The sequence below is a fragment of the Mycteria americana genome, chromosome 18, assembly GCF_035582795.1.
Source record: "Mycteria americana isolate JAX WOST 10 ecotype Jacksonville Zoo and Gardens chromosome 18, USCA_MyAme_1.0, whole genome shotgun sequence".
NCBI classification, from domain to species: domain Eukaryota; kingdom Metazoa; phylum Chordata; class Aves; order Ciconiiformes; family Ciconiidae; genus Mycteria; species Mycteria americana.
The window spans coordinates 8799363-8823387 of NC_134382.1; the positions used below are offsets into that span (position 1 = coordinate 8799363).

At 49.9% G+C, this 24025-nt stretch overlaps 1 protein-coding gene and 1 long non-coding RNA gene across 8 annotated transcripts in view; one reads left to right on the top strand and one right to left on the bottom strand.

Moving 5' to 3' along the window:
• The window catches only part of LOC142418681 (uncharacterized), a 53252-nt gene extending 33793 nt beyond the window's left edge, over positions 1-19459 (bottom strand). For 4 of the 7 annotated variants that reach the window (XM_075520860.1, XM_075520861.1, XM_075520859.1 and 1 more), the window contains exons 1-5: positions 18660-19457; positions 9677-9751; positions 8393-8442; positions 6639-6692; positions 2361-2511 (exon numbers count right to left, since the gene is read on the bottom strand). In XM_075520860.1, the coding sequence (XP_075376975.1) occupies positions 2361-2511; positions 6639-6692; positions 8393-8442; positions 9677-9751; positions 18660-18846 (517 nt within the window). In that variant the 5' untranslated portion in view covers positions 18847-19457. Of the gene's footprint in view, positions 1-2360; positions 2512-6638; positions 6693-8392; positions 8443-9676; positions 9752-18659 lie in introns of all 7 variants that reach the window. The other 3 variants (XM_075520857.1, XM_075520856.1, XM_075520855.1) reach the window with 3 other exon arrangements.
• LOC142418686 (uncharacterized) overlaps positions 1-24025 on the top strand; it is a 49793-nt gene that overhangs the window by 22869 nt on the left and 2899 nt on the right. The window lies entirely within an intron of this gene.

The window sequence follows — 24025 nt, forward strand, 5'->3', positions numbered from 1 at the left end:
TTCCTATAAGGCAGAGGAGAAAATAGTTCATAATGCAACAGGAGAGGGCCTGGAGTAGAGGGAGAAGGCAAACAGGATTAGAGGTCCCAGTTGACAAGACCAGGAAGCTTCAGCTATCTGAGCATATACTGGTAACCCATTAACCAGCATTCAAAAAGCACTTCCAGAAGCAGGGATTTTCAGGAACAGGGCACAGATAGCCCAACAGCACCACAACCATTGAGTCACCTGGCACAGCTGCATCGTCCCCAGATCCCAGCATCTTCTGCACGTAGATAGCTACGTCCAACCTGAGAGCTGCCCCAAAGCTGTAAAGCAACCAGGGCCACCGAGAGAAGCTACCAAACCCAGCTCTACCTGTGAAAGCAATCCCTCACACTTCCCAGCGGGCTTCTGCTTTCCCCCAGCACCCCTGGGCTGAGGGTTTCCTTTTTGCAACTGAATCTAGCAAAAATCCCCTGGGGTGAGGGTTTCCTTTTTGCAATTGAACCCAGCAAAAATCCCTCCGTTCCGTTGGAACGGCCCTGAGCAATGCCCACCGCTCGGATACCTCTTCTGTTCTCTATTCTACTCCCCGACAGAGGCACATCTTCCAGCACGTCTCCCGAGGGCACATTATGTATAGAAAGTACCGGTGGAACATAAGGAAAGAAAATGAGGCATTAGCTATGCTACTAGCTCTCTGTCTTTGCCACCTCTCATGAGACTGTCTCGCTCTTTCGCATGGCACGGTTACGAACACTTAAGAGAAGATTTACTAGCCAGCTTTGAGCTTAAAGCACAGGGGAGAGATGGTACCAAGTGAACAGTAGCCTGGGAAGATGGACAGAGAGTATTAATATCCCAGCCTTAAGCAGACCTTCCTGACTAGCTTCTGTCTTTGAATTGTTCTTCTGATAGTTATTCTCCTTCCTCTGGCAGAATTTGTTTTCTTACTTCATTGGGGGGCTGCATATTTCAAGAAGAGACAATCGAATATTTGGGTTTCACTTGCTTGTGCTCAATTCCCCCCTTCTAACCCAGGCGTGCTCATCAGATACCAGGGCTTTGTTGATCACAGAAAAAAAAACCAAACAAAACATCAGCAGATTTTGCTCTCCCAGACCTAATCTAAGTAAGAACAGATGTGAACCTTAAAAACCCCACAATCTAATTAAACAGCAGACTAAATAGAAATACTCTGAGAATTAAAGGGATCAGCATTCTCTGCAATAGTTGCACTATTAAATGCCTGTTATAGACCTACACCATTAATTACAAAAAGTATGTTTAATTTGCTCCCAAGGTTAAATGTTAGAATTTACAGGGTTTTAGTAGTATAGAAACTGGTTTCCATTGTCAAAAGTGTACAGAGACGTGGAAAATGTGTATTGAAATAGATGGGATACCTAAGTGTCACAGTGTTTTATCTCTGCTACAAAAAGCATCTCTTTTTGTGGCAGAGAGAAAACTTAGACTCACCCACCAGAGAAAGGATAGGGTAAGCCAGTGTTATCTGATGGACGAACCTGTTGTTTCTGCCCCAGCCTGCTGTGGAACCACAGGCCTGTACCTCTGCCTTAGCCTCCTGCCTTTTACTTTTGGCTCATCTCACCCATTTTGAGTGTGACCTCCTTGGGACACGGACTGTTTCACAGTCTGAATACGATCAGCATCTGGCACAATAACTTGTTATCTTACCTGGCTCTACACAAATTCTACACGAATAAGATAAGTAGCAGCTGCAGTAAGAGTAAGCAGCCAGCAAAAGGCAGTCAGGCTTTTAAAATAACACCACGAAAGTGCTGGTGTTGACAGAAGCCAGGGATGCCCCACGCAGAATAACAGCGCAGGGGTCTCAACACCAGAGAACTCAAAGTATGGTTAAACCCAAGGTCACGCAGTCTCCCACGGGGCCATAAAAAAAACAAAAAAAAAACCAAAAAAAAAGAAGCTCCTCTCCTCTGTGACCCTACACTGACCAATGCATTTGCCGCCTGACCAATGCATTTGCCAGCCCAAGCAGCCAGAGGCTTTTGTGGTGTGCATTCCTGCACAAAAACACGACCTGTGAGCTCCAGTGGCTTCTCTCACACGGGGACGGTGCTTGATAGCCTGCTCTGCATCTCTCACCACCCCTCAATGCAACCTCAGGACACCTGGCCAGTTTTAACCTTATTCCTGCACCACCACCCTGAGGTAGGACAACGCTCCAAGGAGATACGGAAGGGCTAAGGCACCGCACGCTCCCAGTCATACAGCAGCGTTCCTACGGTATTTGCAGACCTTTTGGGGGCCTGTAGAAGAAAGCGTCCTCTCCTGAACTCAGCTCTTCAGTCCTTTCTCTGCCTGGTGTTCTCTCAGCTCTCCATCACACTCACCTTGCAAGTTTGTGACTTCGCTGTCCTTCTCCTGCTGCAGCTGGGCATATTTCTGGCTATGGGACTCCAGTGTCTTACGATGTTCCAGTTTCAAGCTGTTGTGCTGCAGCTGCAGGTCAAGCAGCTGCTTCTTGACATCTTCATGCTGGTTCTGAATACAAAAAGAAGGGACAAAGAGTCAGTACAAGGAGAAGAAGAGAAATTTAGCTATTGCCAAGTGCTACTCGAGTGCTTCTGTTTAATAAGCTGCTTGGGGAGGCAGAAGAGATATCCGTTCCTCCAATAAGGTAGCTAGAAATCCCAGATACAATAAAATATTCTTTGTGTTCAGTGGTTCAGGAGGGATGTGAAATGCCAATTAAACTCTGCTTTGGTAAGCAGTTTGGAAGGTCTCCTTGGAAGCCACTAAACTGGAAGCAGAATGTGGTGGCAAGTCCACTCCTGCCTGAAAAAGAGCTGGAGACTCTGGGACACAGCCAAGAGCTACTCCTACTCCTTCCCAACTTGCCTGCACACCCTGCTCTGCGAAAGCAATGCAGGCTATAATATTTGCCGATATCAAACCAAATGCCTGTGGAACACCGCACAAATCCGAGGTCCTTTCCAGAGTCGCAGACATGCTGAAGGACAACATTACCTGCAAGGATAGTCTCCACGGTGGCCGTAGCATCCGTCTGCGCATTGCATTACAGGAGTAATTCACCTTTAAGTCGGGCTAAGGTCTAATTCCCGTTGCCTTTCTGTGTGCAGATATTGCTAGTCACTTAGGACGCACGGACACCTAAACGCTCGGGTTGTTCTCTCCGCTTGGTTTGCTTCCTGACAGCCGGGCTCTTCTCCCACCCACCACTCCAAGCTGCTAGAACAGGAGGGAGACCTTTGGCAAGGATACCACATCCTCTCACACAGTGGGACTAGGGAGAGCCCACATTCCCCACAGTAACATGGGACTCACGGGCATAAAATGCCAGGATAACCAGACTCTCACAAGACCACAGACTATTTCAAGCAGGCCAAGAATTCATCAGATAGAAGTGGGTTGAAGAGCTCTTCTCCCCTCCCCTCTTGCAGAGCCCAAGAACAAAACATGCTGAGACATCCTTTTGCTCAGACCCATTGAACCAGAATTCACCTCCTTTTTTGTTCCCATGGAAACCTAGAGAGTCCTTCCACATTCAGTTTGTGAACACCAATTATGTATGCAGATTGATTAGCTCACAGGTGAACCCTGGCCCTTCCACACAATAGCTCCTCAGGACTCAGGCAGCAATTTCAATCAACCTTCCTGTAAAAAAAAAAATATCTTCTTTTTTTAAAAAACCCAAACCTCTAAATGCATTGATGATTGCATTTGTCCCCAGTAAAACAAAGCATCTGTGGCCCAGGCATTCTCCCCTGAAGCAATTACCCTCCACTAAAAGGAGAGAAATAACTGTGCTCCAAAAATACGTGCAATGCAGAGGAAAGCACCATCGGTATGGAAGGGTCCCAGAGACAGAACAAAGAGGAGAGACGAGGATGTCAGGTTAATCAGATCACAAGATCAGGAGGGGAAATAAAGAGAATAAAAGATTCCTGCTTTGGCTTTCAAAGACCTCAGGCACTTCTAGTTCTTATCAGAGCCACCGGCAGAAAGCACTGCAGAGGAACCGCATCCCTAAAATCGTTTTGATACTAAACACCTCAGAAGCCACCAACATTAGCAAGTGAGAACTGATTTTAACAAGAAACTCTAAGCAATTCAAGGAATTTTAAGTCCTCATCAGCTCAGGTCAATTAATTTCTAGCCCATATTCTGTCTGGCATGTGATGTGCAAATGCCTCTCCCCAGACTGCTCACAGTCAGGAAGCAGGGAGGGAATATTCATCCTTTGATAGCAGCAGGAAGCTGAAGAGAGAGTTAAGTGCCTTGACCAAGGTCACACGAAGCACCTGGGGCCCACTCCAGCTCATTAAGCAACAGAGCATCCTCCCTCCCAGCTGGTTTCTAAGGATGGCTGTGACCAACATATGCAAACTTTAGGAGGAATCTAAAGGTGCTGCTTTACTGTAGTCACAGGACAGGAGGTCTGGAACATGCTACGTGTGATTATTTTTCAGAGAAGTGACTTAACTGTAAGCAGAGCGTTCTTGACCCAGTCCGTCCTACCAAAGCTAGGTATGCTGACAGTCCCCAGGAAGCCAGGAACCTCTCATCTCCAGAGCTGCCCATCCTACTAACGTCATTCCCTTCCCTACCTCATAGATACGCTGTTTTACTCAGTCAAGCAGAAACTGCAAGACACAGAACACGAGTGTTGTGCAAATCCTGTCCGAACGCAGCTGGGGGTGAGGGAATACAGAGAGACCATGCTGTCGTGACATTTCGCTCCGTGTCCCTGCCCGTCATGCCCAACACCGCGATACAGGGAAATCATGTCACTCGGGAAGTCGGCTAATCTTTCAGAAACCAGGACCCAGCTGTATGAATCCAGGCCAGCAAGTCCCCTCATCCCACCTTCCCTTTGCTCTTCAGACATGTAGTGCCCAAGATGCCTCAGCTATGCAGTAGCTCTGTCTCACTGAGGTCCCTGGGGAAATGGGCAGGTGAAGAGAAAGAAGGGAATAAGAGCACCTCAAAAACATGTATTTCTGCCGTGATTTAGAAAGCAGCTTTGTAGGTAGCACTGTACAAAATGGAATCAGTAACTGGATGCTTAGCCCACAAGCAAAGGAAGGGCACACCTCGTTGCAAGTTGCCAGGTTCTAGCAGTTTCAGGAAGTCCATGTCAAAAATCTTTTGTTTAAAGCCATCCGTCTCCTCGCCTGCCTATTCCAGTGAATGGTAGGATGCATTCTGCAGAATGCTGTTAACAAAAAATTTTCATCTCCACTCAAGAGGATGAAAGGAATTGTAAGATGAAGTCTGGCCCCAGCAGGAATCCAGACGCAGGCAGCTACTGCAGCTGCTATTTTTGGACAAAGTCAAGCCCCTTGCCCCTTTGAATCTGGTGTGCCAGCTGCAGATGTTAATGACATAGATGACTTCAATACAGATCGGAACGACAGCAGTGGCCAGAAACACCAAAGCCAGATATGCTGAAGTGGCTTCGTGGAAGTCTTTGGTCATACTTGGGACCTCCAGCTTAACAGAGTTAGCTGCTTCTGTTCAGCGTTACGTGTCTACTTCCTAGGTCACGATATTGCTGGCAGCAATCTTCCTCCTGAGGAAGCCAGTACCAGTGGGAAGCATTTTTCGCCCGTGCCCCAGTAACAGAAGCATTACTCAGTCTCATAACCAGCTCGAAGTTGAGCTGAATGCTGCTTTTTCAGGGTGGAGGAGCTGCAATCTACCACACCGCAGTCCCAAGGGCTGGCCTGTCTTTCATCAGTTGTAAATGTAGTTAAAAAAAAAATAGATGATCCCCACCCCCCCAATAAGAGGAAGCAAGAGAAAGGGAGCCAGGACGACATGCTCTCGCTGTCCCCTTGCGACAAGCAGACCCGAGCACTCTGCTCCGACTGCAGTTGCTATGAAGAGGAACGTTACTATTGCGAAGCGTTCCCATAATCCGCAGTGCTGGATAATACCCAAGAGACAGAACTGTACTTCCCTTTTCCCAAAGTTTGAATCCAAAAGCCAGGCAGCTGGAGGTCCAGCTCTGCTCAGGAAATACAACCCAGCGGTGCTAAGGGTTGCTGGAACCCAGCCCTCTTTCTACATCCCAGAATTCAATTACCATTTCACTGCCAACGCTCTAACTAAAAACATTTAAAACCCACCGTCACCAGCCACAGTTGGATTGCTCTAACAAAAGCAAACTTTAACATCAAGATATGCTTCAGGTAGAGCATGCGATAAGCTATAAAATGCTATAGAGCTGCCCCCCTCTGAGCCTCTTACGTGGACTGGAATACATTGTATGAACCCAAAGGGCAACCTGCAATGAATAGACCCATTTTCACGCTAAGAGATCCAGAAAAGAACACGCTGAACAACAGAGCTCCTGTGCGATAAACCGCACAAAGGCTACCATTGAAACGAGGTATAGGTGAAGGCTGTAATCCGATACAAAGCCCAAGAGAATAAATAGGAAACTCCCCTGGACCGGAATAGCCAGGAAGGAATGTAGATCAACACCACTGTGCGGTCTCCTCCCTCCGTGCTGGCCCTAGCCGCGGGAAACCCTGGGTCTCTCCTAGGCACCTCTGGTAAGCGAAAGCACCGACTCTCCTTGCCGGGAGCGTTCTTTAACGCGCAGCAGACGGTGAGTACGTGAAACCAGACTTCGCCCTTACCTTCAGTATCTTGTGCTGGGAACTGAGGGCCCCGTATCTGTTCATAGAATCTTGCTGGAAAGAAAAAGATGCAACAGTGCCGTTAGATCCCAGAAAAACCTAAGGCAGGGAGAAACACACGTGAGCACCTGCCCAGCCACTGCACCAACAGCGAGTTCCCGCTGTCCCTTCGCACACGCGGGCACGCACAGGGTGACTGGGAACAAGCCGACCAAGGTGACGTGCTGTAGTGGTGGCCTTGGTAGCGTCAGGTTTATGGTTGGACTCGATCTTAAAGGTCTTTTCCAACCTATACAATTCCGTGACCAGCAGAACACACAGCCTGAGCACGGCTGGAAAAGAACCCTTTTAAAATAACCTAGCCACCAGCTAATTAATTGCACTCTCTCCATTCGCATTCAGAGCGGTTTTCCCCAGTCGTCGGTTCTTTATCTCGGACGGGCCCAGTGCTGAAGGAGCTGTGCACAGTACAACCCCCCAAAGCAGGCTGAGCACTCTGCACAGCTGAGGGGGAGGCAGACAGCACCGGAGCCAAGGCTTTCGCCTACACGCAAAAATTGCGCCATTTAACAAAAAATTGATCACTAAGCAATCGAGTGAGCCTAAAGCAAACTCCTGTAACTAGGTACAGCTATCAAACTAAGCTCAGCTGACACAAACCAGCAGCGGAGAGGGATTTCCGTGTGTCCACAGAGGGGTCTGTACCAGTTTAACAGGTCTGCTCATGCCTCGCTGAGGGCCACGTTCTTCCCCTTTGTCCCCAGGGTACCATTCTTTCAGCAGGTGCGAAAGCTGCCAGCCACCCCTGCTCAAAGGCCAAGTCCCCACGGCAGCAGCGGCACCCGAGAGGGAAGACGCTGCAGCTTTTCCCATTACACGCAGTTTTACAACCGTCTGCTGGGATCTGTGTTTGGGTAGCTTCAAGCAACACGGCCGAGGCACTAAGCAGCACCATGGAAGTACAAACGAACCACCGTGCGGAGATTTCCGCCACAACCCACAATTTAACTGATATGAAATATTACCAGCAAACGAGCACAAATTGCAAGGGAGCTGCCCAGCCATTACAGTATTCACATACTCATCCATGAGTTTCTTTCTGCGAGAGGATGACGTTCACCCACAGATGAGCAGGCTAAAAGCAATTCCTCTTCTCCAGCATCTCATCTACAGATGCTCTGAGAAGGGAATAAAACCAGCCTTACAACTTCAAGTGAACGGGACAGACTGTAACCCAGGGATGCATCTCTTCCTAACCTCACTGCAGAGTCCTTTTCCCTGCCAAATGAGAAGTCCACAGGCTAGTGAAATCGCTTGACAATCCCTGGAGACAGAAAACAATGGATGTGCTTTCCCCAACACCATCATGGCCTTTCTTCGCCATGTTCCCCGTGGTGTGCCTTGCATTCAGTTTCCCCAGGACTCTTCTGTACCAGGAAACAGCAATTCTCTTTTCAGACTGCAGCACAGGGCTCCCTGCTACGCCAGGAGCTGACAATCAAGTCATCTGCTCCGCTATCACGCATGGGAGAATAGGCAGGACAGCTCTAGCACGACACAGTCTTTCCCTACGATGAAGTAAATCCTCACACACCAACAGCCTTGCAAGGTGGAGCCAGCCAAAATTTGTCTTGTACCATACACGCTCAGTCTTTCACGCCTTCCAGACAGCAGCACTGGCCTCATGACTGTGGTGGTATAGAAAAATCTTTACCATTATCACACACACACTCTGAGGAATAAACCATACCTACCTTCTCCTTGTTGAGAGCTTCCTGAGCTTCTAACTTATACACTAAAAAATCTAGAAATGGAAGAAGAGAAGACAATTTAATGAGCTGGAATTTAACCAGGATTTGCTTTATATTTTGGTGGGGGGAGGGAAGGAGGAAGTCAGCCCCTTGCTGAGCAAAAGGCTGCAGGTCAACGAGCTGGAACGCAGATGCTGCGAGGAGACTCCACTCAATGCCCTCAAAGATGGCAGTATTTCCCATGAGGGCTGTCCACCCATCCAGACTGGCCCAAATATCCTTCCTTTACCATTCTATAGGCAAGTGCATTGGTGACTTCCTACTTCAGCACACAAACGGCTACGTTTTGATGTCACTGAAGCTGCGTAAGGATTTGGGGTGCTCTGAAATGAGAGATGACTCTGGAAAAGAGAAATCAAAGCTTCTGCGAGACCAAAAGGAACTCATCTGTGCCGCCTTCCCCGTGACAAGATAATGTTTATGAGGATGCTTCCTTTTCTCAGTCAGTCCCCACCAAATAAATGAAAGAGGCAGAAACGCAGCTTCTCCCTTACCTTGTAGCCACAGAGCTACAGCCAAACCTGGACGCGGTAGGTCAGCATTCCCAGAACCACAGCGCAGGTAGGAGTAAGGAGTAGTGACGTTACTCCCCACACCAGTTTTGAAGATAAAACCCAAGCTGTTAAGTTGCCAACGACAATCGGGTGCAAAGGGGGCCGACATCCAAGCACGCTACTCCGCCGAAAGGCAGGCGAGCTAATCTATTAGCTTTCCACTTCCTGTTGTATTTCATGGTCTTAAAATGTCCTGCATATGTCCGTCTACTTCCATACATCAACTTTAAAGGATCTGACAGTCTGTACTGTCCATGTACTACGGAGTGCAGTGATGCTAGTATTAAGCACTCGTAGAGCTCGGCACCTTCAGATCACTTTTATAAGAAAGTTTACATATTTCCAAGAAAAAAGCATGGTCTAGTGCCAGGTTTAGCTATCACTTAAGGTGCTCAAACACCACGTCACCGGTACTGTTACTCACAGATTAGATGGAGGACGCATGTAGGAATACGAGAGAACAGAACCCACCTCCCAGCACCTTTTGCCCATAGGCAATGGACACATCAGTTAACTGTTCTCCAAGTACAAACCAGGGATGAGTCTCACCTGGGGGATGTTCAGTAACATCCACACACGGCCCTGAAGGCTGAAAATGCTTTGGGTACAACACACATCTCCCCACAGGACAGGTTGGCTGGCCACCGCTATGCCACCCACGCAAGAGACTCACCTTCCTTGGTCTTCTTGTGTTCCCCTCGCTCCTTCTGCAAGGATCGTTCTAGTCGGGATCTGTGCTCGTACACAACTAGGGAAGCAGAAAGAGGCAGAGCATGAGATAAACCCCGAAATTTCTTCCCACGTATTCTTTTCCCCAAAACAGGCCTCTCGCAGGTCACGCGACCAGGGGCACAAGTGGACCTCCAATCCTGCCGTGGACTGGGCCACCAAGTGCCAAGAGAGCAGACTTGGGCAAAAGAGCCCTTCCTGTTTGGAACGGCCTGCACCACTCTGGGTTTCTAGGCTTAAGCACGCAGTAGCTCACATGTAAAATCCAGACCACGCAAATCAACAGTCCTGAAATGCATGCAGAAACCTGATGTCCTAACAAGGAGAGGGTCAGGTCCAGCTACAAGGGTTTGCACTTGTCAGCTGTGAACAGATAAGGTCTGGAGCAGGGTGGGGACAGCTGGCCTAGAGACAGCGGATATTCCTCATATAACACCCCAGTCTGTCATCCCACCAGCACTCAGGTTTTGCTTTGGGGTCTAAGCTGCAAAGCCCAAGAGCTGGCTTTACTGGCCAGTGGCTAAACTGTGTATTTGCAGGCCAAGTCCACTACCAGGCTCAAGACAGCCAGAGCCTTCCAGGTCATCTGTTCTGTAAAGGCATCAGCAGCATGCAGCAGAGATTTTTCTCCCCTTCCACAACCCAACCATTAACTTGCCCTCAGGCCACTAAGGAAAAGCGAGCCAGGCTGCTCACTTTAGACACAGAAGAGCATCTGCACCCTGCGCAGGAGCCGAGAAGGGAGAGGGATGAGGCAGCTTCAGGCACGAGGCTGCTTCGTGCAGCAGCCACATGACAAATGAAAGTGCCAGAGAAGTTTCCTGATGGACGGTGATTTTAATCCACTCTGACGTCTGAACGCTAACCAAGAGCCTTCCCTGAGCCGCAGCGCTCGGCTGCAACAGGGTCCTCCATCCCCTCTGCACAGAGGCTGCCGCCGTGCCGGCACGGCGCTGGGCAGCAATTCAGAGGGCAGGGGCGATAAAAGAAACTTGCCTCCAGAGCCAAGATATTTGGGGACAAGTCACGCCATGATGCACAGCCTCCGGGAAAACGAACCAAGTGAGATGATATTTGCATGCATAAAACAAGCGCTAACCCATTCCTTGTTGAAATCTTGCCAAGCCAAGAGCCCCAAGTGACTCGTGCTCTCGCGGCAAGTGAATCTAGAGAGACTGCCAGCCCCACGCGGGTCACGCAGCAGCAGCGAAGGCAGTGTGTGTCCTGCATGAACAGGCGCTTTGCTGCCCGAGAGAGACTCCAATCTGGGGAAATAAGAGACAAAACATCCATATGTATATCTAATATGTTACAGTGCTGACCACCAGTGGCACCAAGCCTATGGTAGTGCAGATTACGTATATGTTGAGAGCGATAAGAGCGGCTCATAGGCAGTTCTAGCATCCTAAAAATCAGGCTAGGACGTTTTTCTAAGCAATGCTACAGATCATCCAGGAACTGCAGGGCTGAGCCAGGGACTACACAAGAATCAAACGCTGATCAGAATAGCCCTTCCTTGCCCTACCATCTGCAAGCCTGACACCTCTGTAACCCCTGAAGGAAAACAAACAAAAAACCACCCAAAGAAAAACACTTTTTCCGCTGCCCCACCCATTTCTCCCCAGGCAGGGAATTCAAGCCACTCGGTTCTTCAGAACTCACAGCCTCCCTGTGCCTCACCTCTTCCTTCTGCCTTGCAGAATGGCAACTATTCCTTGCATTTTGAGACGGTGTTTTCCTCACAGCAGGTCTCCTAAGTACACTAAGTGAATGGAAGACTGTAATTTCACCAGGCAGCAATTTGCTGCCATGCCTGTTCTTGAAGAGCTTTTGTATCCAAGCTGGGCATTGAAGGGAAGCATGCCCTGCCTTTACGAGCCACATCCCTCTGCAACTTCACGCAGGTGTGCTGGTTTCAGCTGGGATAGAGTTAATTGTCTTCATAGTGGCTGCTATGGGGCTATGTTTTGGATTTGTGCTGAAGACAGTGTTGATAACCCAGGGATGTTTTAGTTGTTGCTGCACTGGTCAAGGACTTTCCAGCTTCCCCTGCTCTGCCGGGTGCACAAGGAGCTGGGAGGGGGCACAGCCAGGACAGCTGACCCCAACTGCCCAAAGGGCTATTCCATACCATAGGGCGTCGTGCTCCGTATATAAAGCTGGGGAAGAAGAAGGAAGGGGGGGGACGTTCGGAGCGATGGCGTTTGTCTTCCCAAGTCCCCGTTACGCGTGCTGGAGCCCTGCTTTCCTGGAGATGGCTGAGCCCCTGCCTGCCCACGGGAAGGAGTGAAGGAATTCCTTGCTTTGCTTTCCCTATTGAACTGTCTTTATCTCAACCCTCAAGTTTTCTCACTTTTGCTCTTCCGATTCTCTCCCCCATCCCACCGGGGGGGAGTGAGCGAGCGGCTGGGGGGGGGCTTGGTTGCCGGCTGGGGTTAAACCACAACAGCAGGACAGACCTGAGAGATGTCTTATTTTATCCAGTTTCTTTAAAAGCCTGGTTCACTATTGCATACTTCTCTTCTGTTGGATCACAATAAATCCAAGTCTGGTGGCTTTCCCAGGACCCTCACAATGACTGGTGTTTTTCTTCCCACCTGGAGATGCCTTGTCTGCACAGAGAAAGAACCTCCACATGGTTTAACTCCATGATTTTTAAGCCAAGCTCATGACATTGGCTAGGTCCAAGCTTGGGATTTTTGCAATACTTTGGTTTACCAGCAGTGGATCTGTTAATATTTACAGTGATCTCCAGCAACAGCCAAGTGCCTGAGAAAATCAGGGGAAAAAGAAGCAATAAATGAAGCCAGGCGTGGTAGAGTGTTGAACCCTAAGGGTTTGCTGATGGTAGTACAACTGCTTCCTAAGCCTTCTGGGGCACTCCCCCCGCTAGCCAGGTAGGCAAGCAGCCTAGATACCGAGGGCAGATACCGATGATACCTATGATACCGATGAATCCAACCATCTCCGTATCCCACTGTGCCCTGTGGAGCAACTCCAGTGCCTCCAGGCAGTGACTTTTCCTGTACTGAAACCAAGGCTTCAGCAGGACCAGACAGACAAGCTGGCTCTTCCTGGGCTACGCTGGTTTTAGACACCTCAGGTACAAGGACTATGTTATAGGCTCTGCCAGCCTGGGCTCATCATGTGCCAAGCTCAGTCCCACCCCAGACTGAGGAGCCGTTCCCCAGGCATACGTTCACATCCAGGCTCTCTCCCCTGACCCACCCAATTCCCTCTGCCACTTTTGACCTCCCTCGGGGCGCAGGAAGGTGCCCTAGGGCAGGAATTCCTGTTGCTCACCAGCCACACTCTCTCCGTCCTTCTCTTTGTTACCTTCCCTAGTTAAAGACAGACATCCCGGTGGTGAAGATGCCTCCCCTGGGCTGGGCCACTTCATTAATATTTTCCTCTGAAGTGAGGAAACTACCATATTCTCCAAACCATTACAGCAGAAATATTTGTTTTCAATCTGGAAGGATTTTCTCCCCTGCTGAGCACACTGGTAAGCAGCAAGCCCACCACTGCAGCTGTCCAAGTGCCTACTTCACGACAGCTTTATTTTTAGAAACACTTTTCCCAACAGACTACTCCGATGTCACCCTGAGGGCTTCCCCAGCCCAGCTAAGCACACAAGAGACCGTGGGTGCTTCTTCACTACACGCTAAAAAGCCTTGTTCAATGAAATTGTCATTTTAAGAACATCAGCCACTTCCCAAAAGATTTGTGAGCTCTGGGCACTCACGTTCCTGCCACAAGCGTCTCACTTCCTTGCAGTCGTATCTAGCAGAGCACCTGAGGACAAGTCTTCGGTGTGATGGGAACCTCACCCCAGCAATGAGAAGTCATGGCTGCTGGGACTATTAGGGATGCCCAGCAATTCACGGGCTTTACTATGCCCTTTCGCGTACTCTGAGCTTCCAGTCTGCATTTGCCTCAGCGGTTCTGGGCTTGGAGGAATTCCCCACGTTGGAGTTTCTCCTTGCAGGCATTTCATTTTCTAGTAACCTGAGTATACTGAAAGAAAACGGAGTCCGTGACCAGGGTTAGAAACTCACCCCACACAGGTTAGGTTACCCACCCCTCCAGGTCGCTGCAGCTGAAGAACCCGGGGCGGCGGAGGCAGTGACCGGCCTCACCGACAGCACGGTTGTGCTCCACCAGCCGGATCGGCCAAGGGCACGGTGTACAGCGGGAGGCAAGGTGAACAGCTACAGCCGCACTCAAAAGAGCCAAGCACTCTCAGCAGAGGACCAGGCAAGTAAATAACTGGTTTGTGTAGAACAGGTCTGCTTAGGTGACCCCAAGCTACCAGGTGCTCTTGGTCTCCCACGGTAAATGGGAAACTAAAGCACAGGAAAGCGTCTGTAGCAATAGGCTTGTGCTAACACCCATAACCACAAATCCTAATGCAAGCACCACAAAGCAGATGAGTCTTCAGGAACAACTCCTTATCATAGGCTGTTTATTCAGAAATTTAAGACACAATCTGGCTCTCCTGACACTTTTTTTATAAGTAAAATAAGCTGAAGGAACCTCCAGTGACTAGGAAGGAAAAAAAGTTGTAATCTCTCCTGCCATTCTTCCAAGTCTCCAGAGCCCAGAAAAGTTGGGTTCAGCTTTACACAAAGCAGTAAGTGCTGCATAAAGTAGTCTCTCTACTCATCTTTGTGGTGGAATACAGCAACAACTTAGCAGACCAAAATGGCACTGCACAGCTTCAGAGGACAGGAAGCCAGGAAGTCTTTAACAATTTGCAATTACAAGAGAGAATGGAGGGTGGTCAGTGTCTAAATCCAGGCTGGAACTCAGCCAGAACTCAGCACTAAAGCACCGTCACCTGCTGCCAAACCAGCTAAAATGCAGAACTTGAACTACTGAAACACTGAAACCCCTTGCAGCGCCTTGCCTTTGGGAAAGAACAACAGGTCAGGCCTTCCACAGACTCGTTCTCATTTTAAAAGACTACAGAAAACAGGGCGATTGGGTGAAGGGGTTGCCTCGTATACCACAGAGTACTAGGATAAACACCTGCCAGGGAGACTTTAAGAGATCCATAAAGGGAGAGTGATTCCAGTCGTGCCAGCAGCTCCAGGTTTTACTCTCCTTCTGTTCAAGCGGTTTCGTTTTACCCCTGCCTGGAGAAGCCACGAGCGCACGCTGGCTCCCTGCTTTCGCAGAGCAAGGCAGCAAAGGCGTCAGATTTGCTGCTCCGGTTCTGCTAGAACCACGCACGGTGCCTGGCTCGTTAGGCCATTTCTATGCCAATGGCACATACTGTGGAAAGCGTCATGGTACTGCCCACGGCTCACAGCTCCAAGCAGCTCTCGGCACGCAGAGATCAACACTAACTTCCAGACTGCAGAGCTAATCGCCCAGAAAAAGCTTTCTTCTCTGTTGCTCTCCTTGTTAGAGGCATCAGATACTCCTGCCAGTCTCCATGCAGTCACATCACAACTAAACGCCCATGGCACCAGTCACTCAGGCTCGGGAATCATCCAGAGCAAGGGACAAGGGGAACAGAACGAAAGCCAGACTCATCGTACCTCCCTCTCTGATCCAGAGAGATGGCAAAGGGAAGACCGATCGGGTAAAAGACACCCAGTGGTGAGGACAGGAGGGCTGCGTTCTCGTGCTCAGCCACTGTGCGATGGCAGCCTGGAGTGAGGGGGAAAATTCCTCCCTCCCAGACACCGGTTTGATGTGCCAGGCACATCAGGAACATCAGACAGAAGCGGATGGGACTATAAATGCACCCTTCCTGCCCATCTGTTCAGAGAGTGCCCTTTGTTAGCGAACCGACCAAATACAATCTCTAGTTTCACTCAGGACCTCCGGGCAGCGGCACGCTCGTACGTACGCAGGCACGCACCTACGGGAGGCGGGAGATGGCACAGCAACCCTTCGCTTAAAGCCACCTGCTACGGAACTCAGCGTGGCGTGAGTTTGGGGTGCGGGCCGAGACAGAACGGGTTCCTCTGAAGGGCACAGCAGGTCACAGCTTGCCAGACTGCGTCTCATCCCCCCGAGCCCCGTGACACAGCACCAGAGTCCCCCAAATCACGGCCCATAAGGGAGAGCCCAGTATTTGGCAAGGTGTCTCCATGCGCTTTCAGACGTACCTCCAACCCCACCCAACACAAACAGAAGAGATGGAGGGACAGAAAAGCCAAGCAGATTTTCCTCCTGGATTCCATCTGGACCGCGATACGAAAAGAGGGTCTACCGGGTCACAGCAAACAGCTACCTCTGCCTGCAGCAGCAAGAGCTGGCCAGGACAAGGGGTCTAACCACCTCGCAAGAGGTTTGGCAGGGTCAGACAGACGGCAATACCTCCCTTTCTTCTTCTCACACAACGTGTTTTACCCTACAGCAAAGTCAGCAGGTGCTTTGCTCTTATTTTAAAAGAGCAGATGAGATCCATTTCCCCACGTGCAGCCAGTAGAAGACAGGACATGGGACAGGCAGTGCTGGTTTCAAGACGGCTTCGATCCCTCCTCCACTTGCTTTCCTTTTCCCTTTCACTCAGCCCTTGGCCCAGCCCCACGCTCTCAAGCTTTATTTACAAAGGCTACCAGAAGCATTAACCATGTATTGTACTCGGATATAAGAAAGGTAGGAAATACTTGATAGCTGAAGGGAGACACCTGAAGCACTAGTTACACAGTACTGAATTCCACCTCAGAACAACACGTCCTCCTTTTGTAGAGCTGGAAAGACAGAAATAGATGCAGAAGACACGGCAACTGAAGTCGTGCAACAAGTCAGCACAGGGATAGAGCCCAGAGCCCCGACTCCCCACTCCCGTGTTCAGCACCGAAGCACCGCGGGGAGCAGCGCTGCAAGACAACAGCACGAGAACCACGGCCGAACGTGTGAGACACCGCTGCGCCTTCAGACTTCCATGAACATGGCTCCTATCTGCCCATGGCTAGGTTTCTCCCACCAGCCAAATCCAAAAAGAAGCTTTGCCTTTGTTAAAATTGTTGGACAAGTAAGTGTCTTCTCAAAATAAAAAGGGTATCCATGGCAACAGCTGTATTTAGGAATGGGAGGACTTAACAGAGGGTTAGAAACCCCAGCAACAGGCTACAGCTCTGCCATTCAAACATATTTGGGTGGAAGAAATATTATGAGCCTCAGTTGTTTGCTTGAGCCTGCTGTTCCCAAAACTGGGGTTCCCCGAGTTTACCACGGTCATCTTATTCTCTGAAGAACCAGCCCCTCTCTCCAAGAGAAGCAAGAGATGCTGACACACCAGAAAGGAATGTGGGCTAACTTCTGCCCTGCTGATCTTTGCGTCTCAGAAACACAGGATGCAAGTGGAAATTGCTGTGGCTGGGACTGTGCAACACATTAGGAGCTCCAGCTGTTTGACTGCCTTGTGAAAGAGTAAGAAGAAATGGAAACAACACATAAGATAATAGCAGTGAACCTATACACGCGCTAGATCAATTCACAAGATTGATTGGTTTTTTTAAAGCATGTTTCCTTGAGAGACAAGCAAAAGACATACACCACACTCTGCTTTCCCAGTTTACAGGTAGAAACACAGCGCTCTGAGTGCGAGAAGCATCTGTACACTGTTACATTTGCATCACTACACTGCACACAAAACCACCAGAAAAGATTTAACCCTAAAAGGCGTACACGTCGAGTCACAGTCGTGCAGAATTCCCCAGCAATACAGGCTATAGAAACAGTGTCAGCGGATATATCAGCAGAGGTCATAATGCATACCCCCCATTTGATTTTAGCCTGAGGAAGAGCTCTTGATTTAAACACTATAATCTAAACCCACTTGTCAGAAGAAAAAGCGTTAAATGAATCTCTTGACCTTGATTCACTACGACGACAGGCAAACAATATTTTGTCCACGTGAAATTCATTCTGAGGGCACTCCAGAACCAACCATTCCTCTCCAGCATCACACGCACAACTGCTGGCTACCAAAGAGCGGATTCCCACCAAGCCTCCCTACAGGGAGCGCAGCAAATCCCTCTAGAGACTCCAAATCTAGTGACGGGTGCTGGAAACGTAGCTTTGGCAGACACAGTAAGGCTAGAATGACAGACTAGCCAAAGAAGATAAGAGTTCAGCAATGGAGTACCATGTGTCCTCAGCCTTCCCTGCTGAGATCTCTCCATGGGCTAAAATGTCATTCTCCCACAGTTCGACATTTATGTAAGGAGGACAAATGAGGGGGAATATACGTATTACGCTCGCCTTCTGGTCTTCTGGCAGCTCTTGCCAGAGGAACCAAGTGCTGGTTAGCGGGCTCAGAAAAGCCAATTCTTCCTCCTTCTCCTCCCCCCTTTTTAGGGAGCTCTGTGCTGCAGCATCTATCAGCCCCCAACAAGCTGGCAAGACTTTTCAAGTCACAGATCCATCTCTTGAGAAGACGACAGGTTTGTTTCCTTGCAAAGGCAATGGGCAGTAGACAGTATGACAAAAAACTTCACTAAAGGACCCCTTGCCTCTCTATTCACTTTCTGGACAGCCCCCCCTGCAGCCTAGAGAGCAGGGCCACATCTCAGAGCCTGCCCAGCCAGCCTCTGGAAGTCCTGTTTGCATTTTTACTGCTTCACATTTAGAATGACATAGGACTAGTCTTTACGGCCAAAGGGAACTACAGGGGGATGAAGTGGAACAGACGTGACGCAGCTGAACTCACCAATCCAGCACACTCCGTTCCCCTTGCTGCTGTGAGCAGCAATTCACATTCAAGGCTATGCTAATTCTAGACAGCAAAGGGGAGAAGGAAATAGGCGACAGCATCTTCTTGGAGCTCCTTAAAGCCAAAAGCTGAACCTCGCTCCACAAAGGCACCCCGCTGGTCCCTGGGCTGTGCAGCAACCCACCAGCAGGTAACGTTGGGAGAGAGGGAAGTTCAGCCAGTGTGTGCGCACACGGAGCGGGTCACTCACCTTGGAGCTGGGCAGACAGCGCTTCCTGCTGCTGTTTGTATTTCTGGGCCAGGGCTTCAGCGTTCCGCACCTTTTGCTGCAAGTGGTTGTACATGAAAACTCCGGAGCCCAAACATGCCACAGTCACCAGGCAAAACCCGGTCTGCAGAAGCCCCTTCTGCCTCCTCAGACACATGCCAGTACCCATGACGGGGCCGAAGCAGAACGATGTAGCGTTGCCTCTCCGGCGTTGCTAAAGCATCTGATGATTTTTGCCCACCGGCCCCTTCCCTCCGCAAATTCGCAGAGCCCTCCGCAAGATGCGATCCAAGTCTCGCCCTCGCTCCTTTCCAGCCCTCAGAGAAGCGGACGACGCTCCGGCAACGTTTTATTCCTCATTGCCCACCGGCGAGAAGCGCAGCGCAGCACCGGCGGCCGGGAGGAGCAGCCGAGGTGCCGGCAGCCGCATCCTCCAGCTGCCAACCGCTCCGGGGAGCGGCCCGGCAGCCGGGGCTGCCTGGGCGGAGGGCGAGGGGAACCGGCGGCGGGGAGAGAGGAGGAGGAGGAGGAGGAGGAGGAGGAGGAGGAGGAGGAAAACTTTTGCTTCCCATGTGCTGCAGCGGAGGGGGGGGGCGGGAAGCGGGTACCGCCGCCTTTGGCTCTTCCCACCTCCCCCTCTGGAGCACCGACCGGAAAAAATAAGCCGGCGGGACGAGAAGCCCTTCTGCCCCCTCCCCGCCGCTTCCCCCGCCGGCGGCCCGCGGCGCTCCGAGAGGAAGCGGCGGCACCGGGGCCGGGAGACGGGCCAGGAACCCGGCGGCCGCATCCGGGCTGCCGCGGCGGCGAGGCCGCCCTCCGCGGCGGGAGGGGCGGCGGCGGGCAGGGCCGGGCCGGGCCGGGCCGGGGGGAGCGCGGGGACCGCAGCGCCCCGGAGCCCCGCCGCCGCCCGGGGTGCCCGGAGAGCGGGCGGCTCCCCCGAGGGGACCCGCTGGCCAGCCCGCCCGAGACGGGGCGAGCGCCCCGGGGCGCCCAGCCCGCACCGGCCCGGGGCGCCCAGCCCGTCCCCGCACCGGCCCGGGGGCGGTGTAGGGGTGTCCCCCACCCCGCTGCGGCACCTTCCTCTGCTGACCCCGGCTGGGCGCTGGGGCCAAGCAGAGCCGCCACCATCGCCATCATCATCACCACCACCATCATCACCACCACCACCATCACCACCACCACCATCACCACCACCACCATCACCACCATCACCACCACCACCACCATCACCACCACCACCACCACCACCACCATCACCACCATCACCACCACCACCACCGACTTGAGCCACCAACCTCTCCCACCTGCTTGTTTCCCCCTCCCTTTTCCAAACTGGCTGACGACCCCCCCAGCCTCTGCCACAGGCACTTGTGGCTAACGGGAGACGGATGAGGGACACCTGCATTAATTAACAAGGACATCTTCAAATGATTTCTTTCAAACCTTAAGGTTTTTGAGAGCAGTGGTTTCTTCTCGGGAAAATTGTGAGCTGATAAAGGCATGAGGACAGCAGAAAGAGAAGGGTGTGAGATGAGTTAGGCTTTTTCTAGGTGTTGTAGACAGCTTAGCCTCTCCTAAGCAGCTGCCCTTAATGTGGGCTGTTCTCTTCTGGCAGAGCCCGACTTGTTTTATCCAGGTGTGTGATGCACAGCTGTGTTGTTAGCAGGGAACAGACAGGAACGGGAGAGAACAGTCCTCCTTCCCCATCCCAAGAACCATTCAAGGTCAGGTTGGACGGGGCTCTGAGCAACCTGATCTGGTTGAAGATGTCCCTGCTCGTTGTCGGAGGGTTGGACTAGGTGACCTGTAAAGGTCCCTTTCAGCCTAAACTATTCTATGATTCTGTACTTCATGGGACAGACAAGGCTTTCTGGAGTCTTGCCCATGTTCCAGGCGTAGATCTACTATTTCAGACCCCCAGGTTTATAATGAATCTTGCCTGCACCAACAGCCTGACTGTCAGGTTGGCTCGTCTCTTATCCGAGCTCACAAGGATACTTCCTCCGGAATTCTGCCAAGTTCCATATTTCAGGCATCTGGGGAACAAGCAACAATCATAACAATTAATTCTTCAGCAGCAATTCCCCTCCAAGAATCATGCACAGTTTTATAAATGTTAATCAAATGAGCTTTACAGTCCTGCTGGGAAATAGTTGAATGGCATTCCTGTCTCCCTAATTTGCAGATAGGAAAACTGAGGGACAGCATTCCTGTAAGGTTATGATTTATCCAAAGTTTTTTTATGGTGGGTTTTTTTTTTTCAAGCATTTTAAGTGGATTTGGTATGTTGTTTGAGGTGTCTGCCAGAACAAGGGTGAGACCCAGCCTACTGGAAATCGGGTGAGTTGGCTGACAGTCCTGGCTCTCAGTACAGCTTCCAGAAGACATTATATACTTTCCTTAATGAATTAACTGATTATTCTAGACTTACTGCTTAGCTCTTTCTGAAAACCAGAATAGCACTAATGTGATGCTTCGTGCAGCCTATATGTCTGCCATGGATCATTTGCGTGTAGGACCAGGGATAATCTTGTTGCTGATTCACATATCCTCAGTTCAAGAGTCGCTCCACCTACCCTCCGTAGACGGTGTGCATCAGACAGCCCTACTGTCCAACTGTTTCTGTGCATAAATGTCCCGGGGAGTTGCTGAATGCTTCAGCATCTCTTCAGGCTGTTTGTCAGGAGCTGGAATGTCTTTTGTCTCCTTGAGGACGGAGGAGGCAGCCTGTGGGATGAGGGATTTGAGTCTCAGTTTTGCCTCTATTCAGCACATTCTTTTTTTTTTTTTTTTTCCCCTCCTGCTCTCATTAATTACTTCCTCATGTGCTGGTTCCTGCCTGAGAAACACTGGGAATTTCTGAGGTTTTGACAGAGAGGACTCTGGAAAAGGTTAAAATGCTGAATTAGGGAACGTCTATCTGAGAAAGATTTGATTGACAAAGTTTCTGCGATGTAGCACTTTACTCTTTTACACCGCAATAAACTCAGTTATAGATTTAGCTCCATATTTCTGCACCAGATCTAGGGCCAGATGAATAGTACAGCCCCAGCAAAGAGCCAAAGGGTTTGCTTCTTGCTCGTGCTTTGCCACTATTTATGTTATGTGGCCGGCTAGTGAAATCCCGGTAAACTGAGAGCTGATCCCCCTTCCCCTGCAGTCAGTGATAAAATCCTCCACTTCGGTCCTGTTCTTCCACATCAAAAAAATATAAGGGCCCACAGCTCTAGCTACTCTTATAAGACGTCTTCCAGCTTTCAGGAAAAGCTAAACAACTGCAGGACCCCAAAGAGATCAGGGTATCTCAGTAGAGCACTCATAATAAACAGCCAAAATCAGAGCAAGCTCGGTCACAAAGATGGGAAAATAACAGCAATGAGATTGGACTTATTCTGGGGAACATTCCCCATAAATGAAGTCTCTGTTCTAAGACCCATGGCACAAACCCCCATCTTCAGAGAGTTCATTTTTATTGTGCCTAATTTGTATTTAATATTTTAGTCTGACGATCTTTATGCTCATCTGACTGGGATAGATCAGAAGTTCTCTGTGCCAAAGATTTCTATACACCAGATGGAAAGGGGACATCTTGATGGTTTTGCCAGGCCTAGTCTGGATATTTACCTGCTATTCACTTTTGCACTTTTCTCTTTTAACCATGCATTTTTTTCTGAAAAGGGGTTGTCACATCAGCCAGCTCAGAGGGTGCTTCCTTGAGCAAATTACTACAACATCCTACATCTCTAAGGGTCCACAGCCACTAGGCACGACTATTTTCAGGAAGATACAGAGAAGGGAGAAGCACCCTGAGCTAAGCAAATTGATCATAGGTGACAGCTCTCTTCAAATCCAACTCGAAATGCTTTGTGCCTCAGGGATTATCTGATCATCTCCTTTTGCTTCCTCTAATCCAATGGGTGATCACATCTGATGGTAGCTTTAAAATAATAATCTGAACAAAACAAGCAATTCCCATGGGAAAGCTCAGACTGTATGTACTTGTAAAGAAAATGCCTCTGTAGAGCAAGCCTGTAGAGCAAGCCCTGAGTATTAACCATCTGCGCAAATATTGCAGTCCTGGAAAGCTCCATCCTTTCAATCAGAGCTTTGGATTTCATAGCAGGCATTTAATCGGCTGCGGGAGTGTTTTCAGCCAGGTTATGTAAATGCTGTCAAGAAACCAAGTGTCTGAAAAAGACGCATGTAAGGAATGCGGTAGTAGGAGACAGAGGGGAGGCTTTACTGTTTAGGGGTTGAGGTTTCACAGCAGTTTTTTAAAAACCTACTGATCACATTGTCAACATCCGCAACCCATTGAAACTGGCTAAGCAGGAGACGGAAGCCCTACAGCCTTTACGGGTCTTGCAAGTGCCTTCCAGAGAGACCCCCTCTAGGAATCTAGTGCATAAATGTTGGAGGGCATAAGGCTGAGCAGGAGAGGAGCTTGAGGCAGGAGGCCAGTGTATGAGAAATGACAGGCACAAATGTTTAAAAAAAAATAACGTTTTCTCAAGTGGGCATCTGTGCATGTATGTGCATGAATTGACAGCGTTAGAAGTGTCTGCATGTCATGCACCTCCTGGAGGTGCCCGCCCTACCACACACAGAAATTCCCAATTAATTTCTTGCAGGAGTGAAAGTGCCCTAAATTAAACGAATTCCTAGGGGCAGCTCTCATCTCGGTCTCTCCAAGGTTAAGGGGTGGGAAAGCTGAACCATTCCTTCCTTCCCATAACAAGAAGTGACAGCTTCTAATTAGGATCCATTAGAGGGTGCCCCAGGGAACCGATGGGACCATTTTGCAGAATGCGCTGTTGAAATTATCTTTTGTCTTAGAATGGCATGTTGGCTCAGCTATCTCGGTTATCTTCCCCAAGCCTACGTATGTGCTTTGAGTCACCTCTCTGCTGTGCCATGCCTGAAAGTAAGCATATGAGATCTCAAGAAATCTTGATGCTCTCACAGCCCTGTCAGACCTTAGGGACAAGCGCTGAGCGAACTGGGCATGGTCATAATATAAGAGAATGTGAATGGGGGGAACATAACAAGCATAAACCCTGACTTTTTGAGGTACAAGGTTCTAGGGTCAAACTCATCATCTAGAAGAGTATTGCATAGAAACTGGAGGTCAAGGAGATCTATGCTTACATCCACAGCTACTAGAAGATGTGTCAACACAGCCAGCAGGCTGACACCAGTAGAAAGCCACTATCCATCTATAAAGACTGTCGGTAACTTCAAGTTCACTGAACGTATTTTAAGTATAGGGCAATCGAGGTACAGAGCAGATAAGCTGCCTCCTTGAGGCCCTGAAGAATCATACCTTACCCCGGTTTAGTGTACAGCAG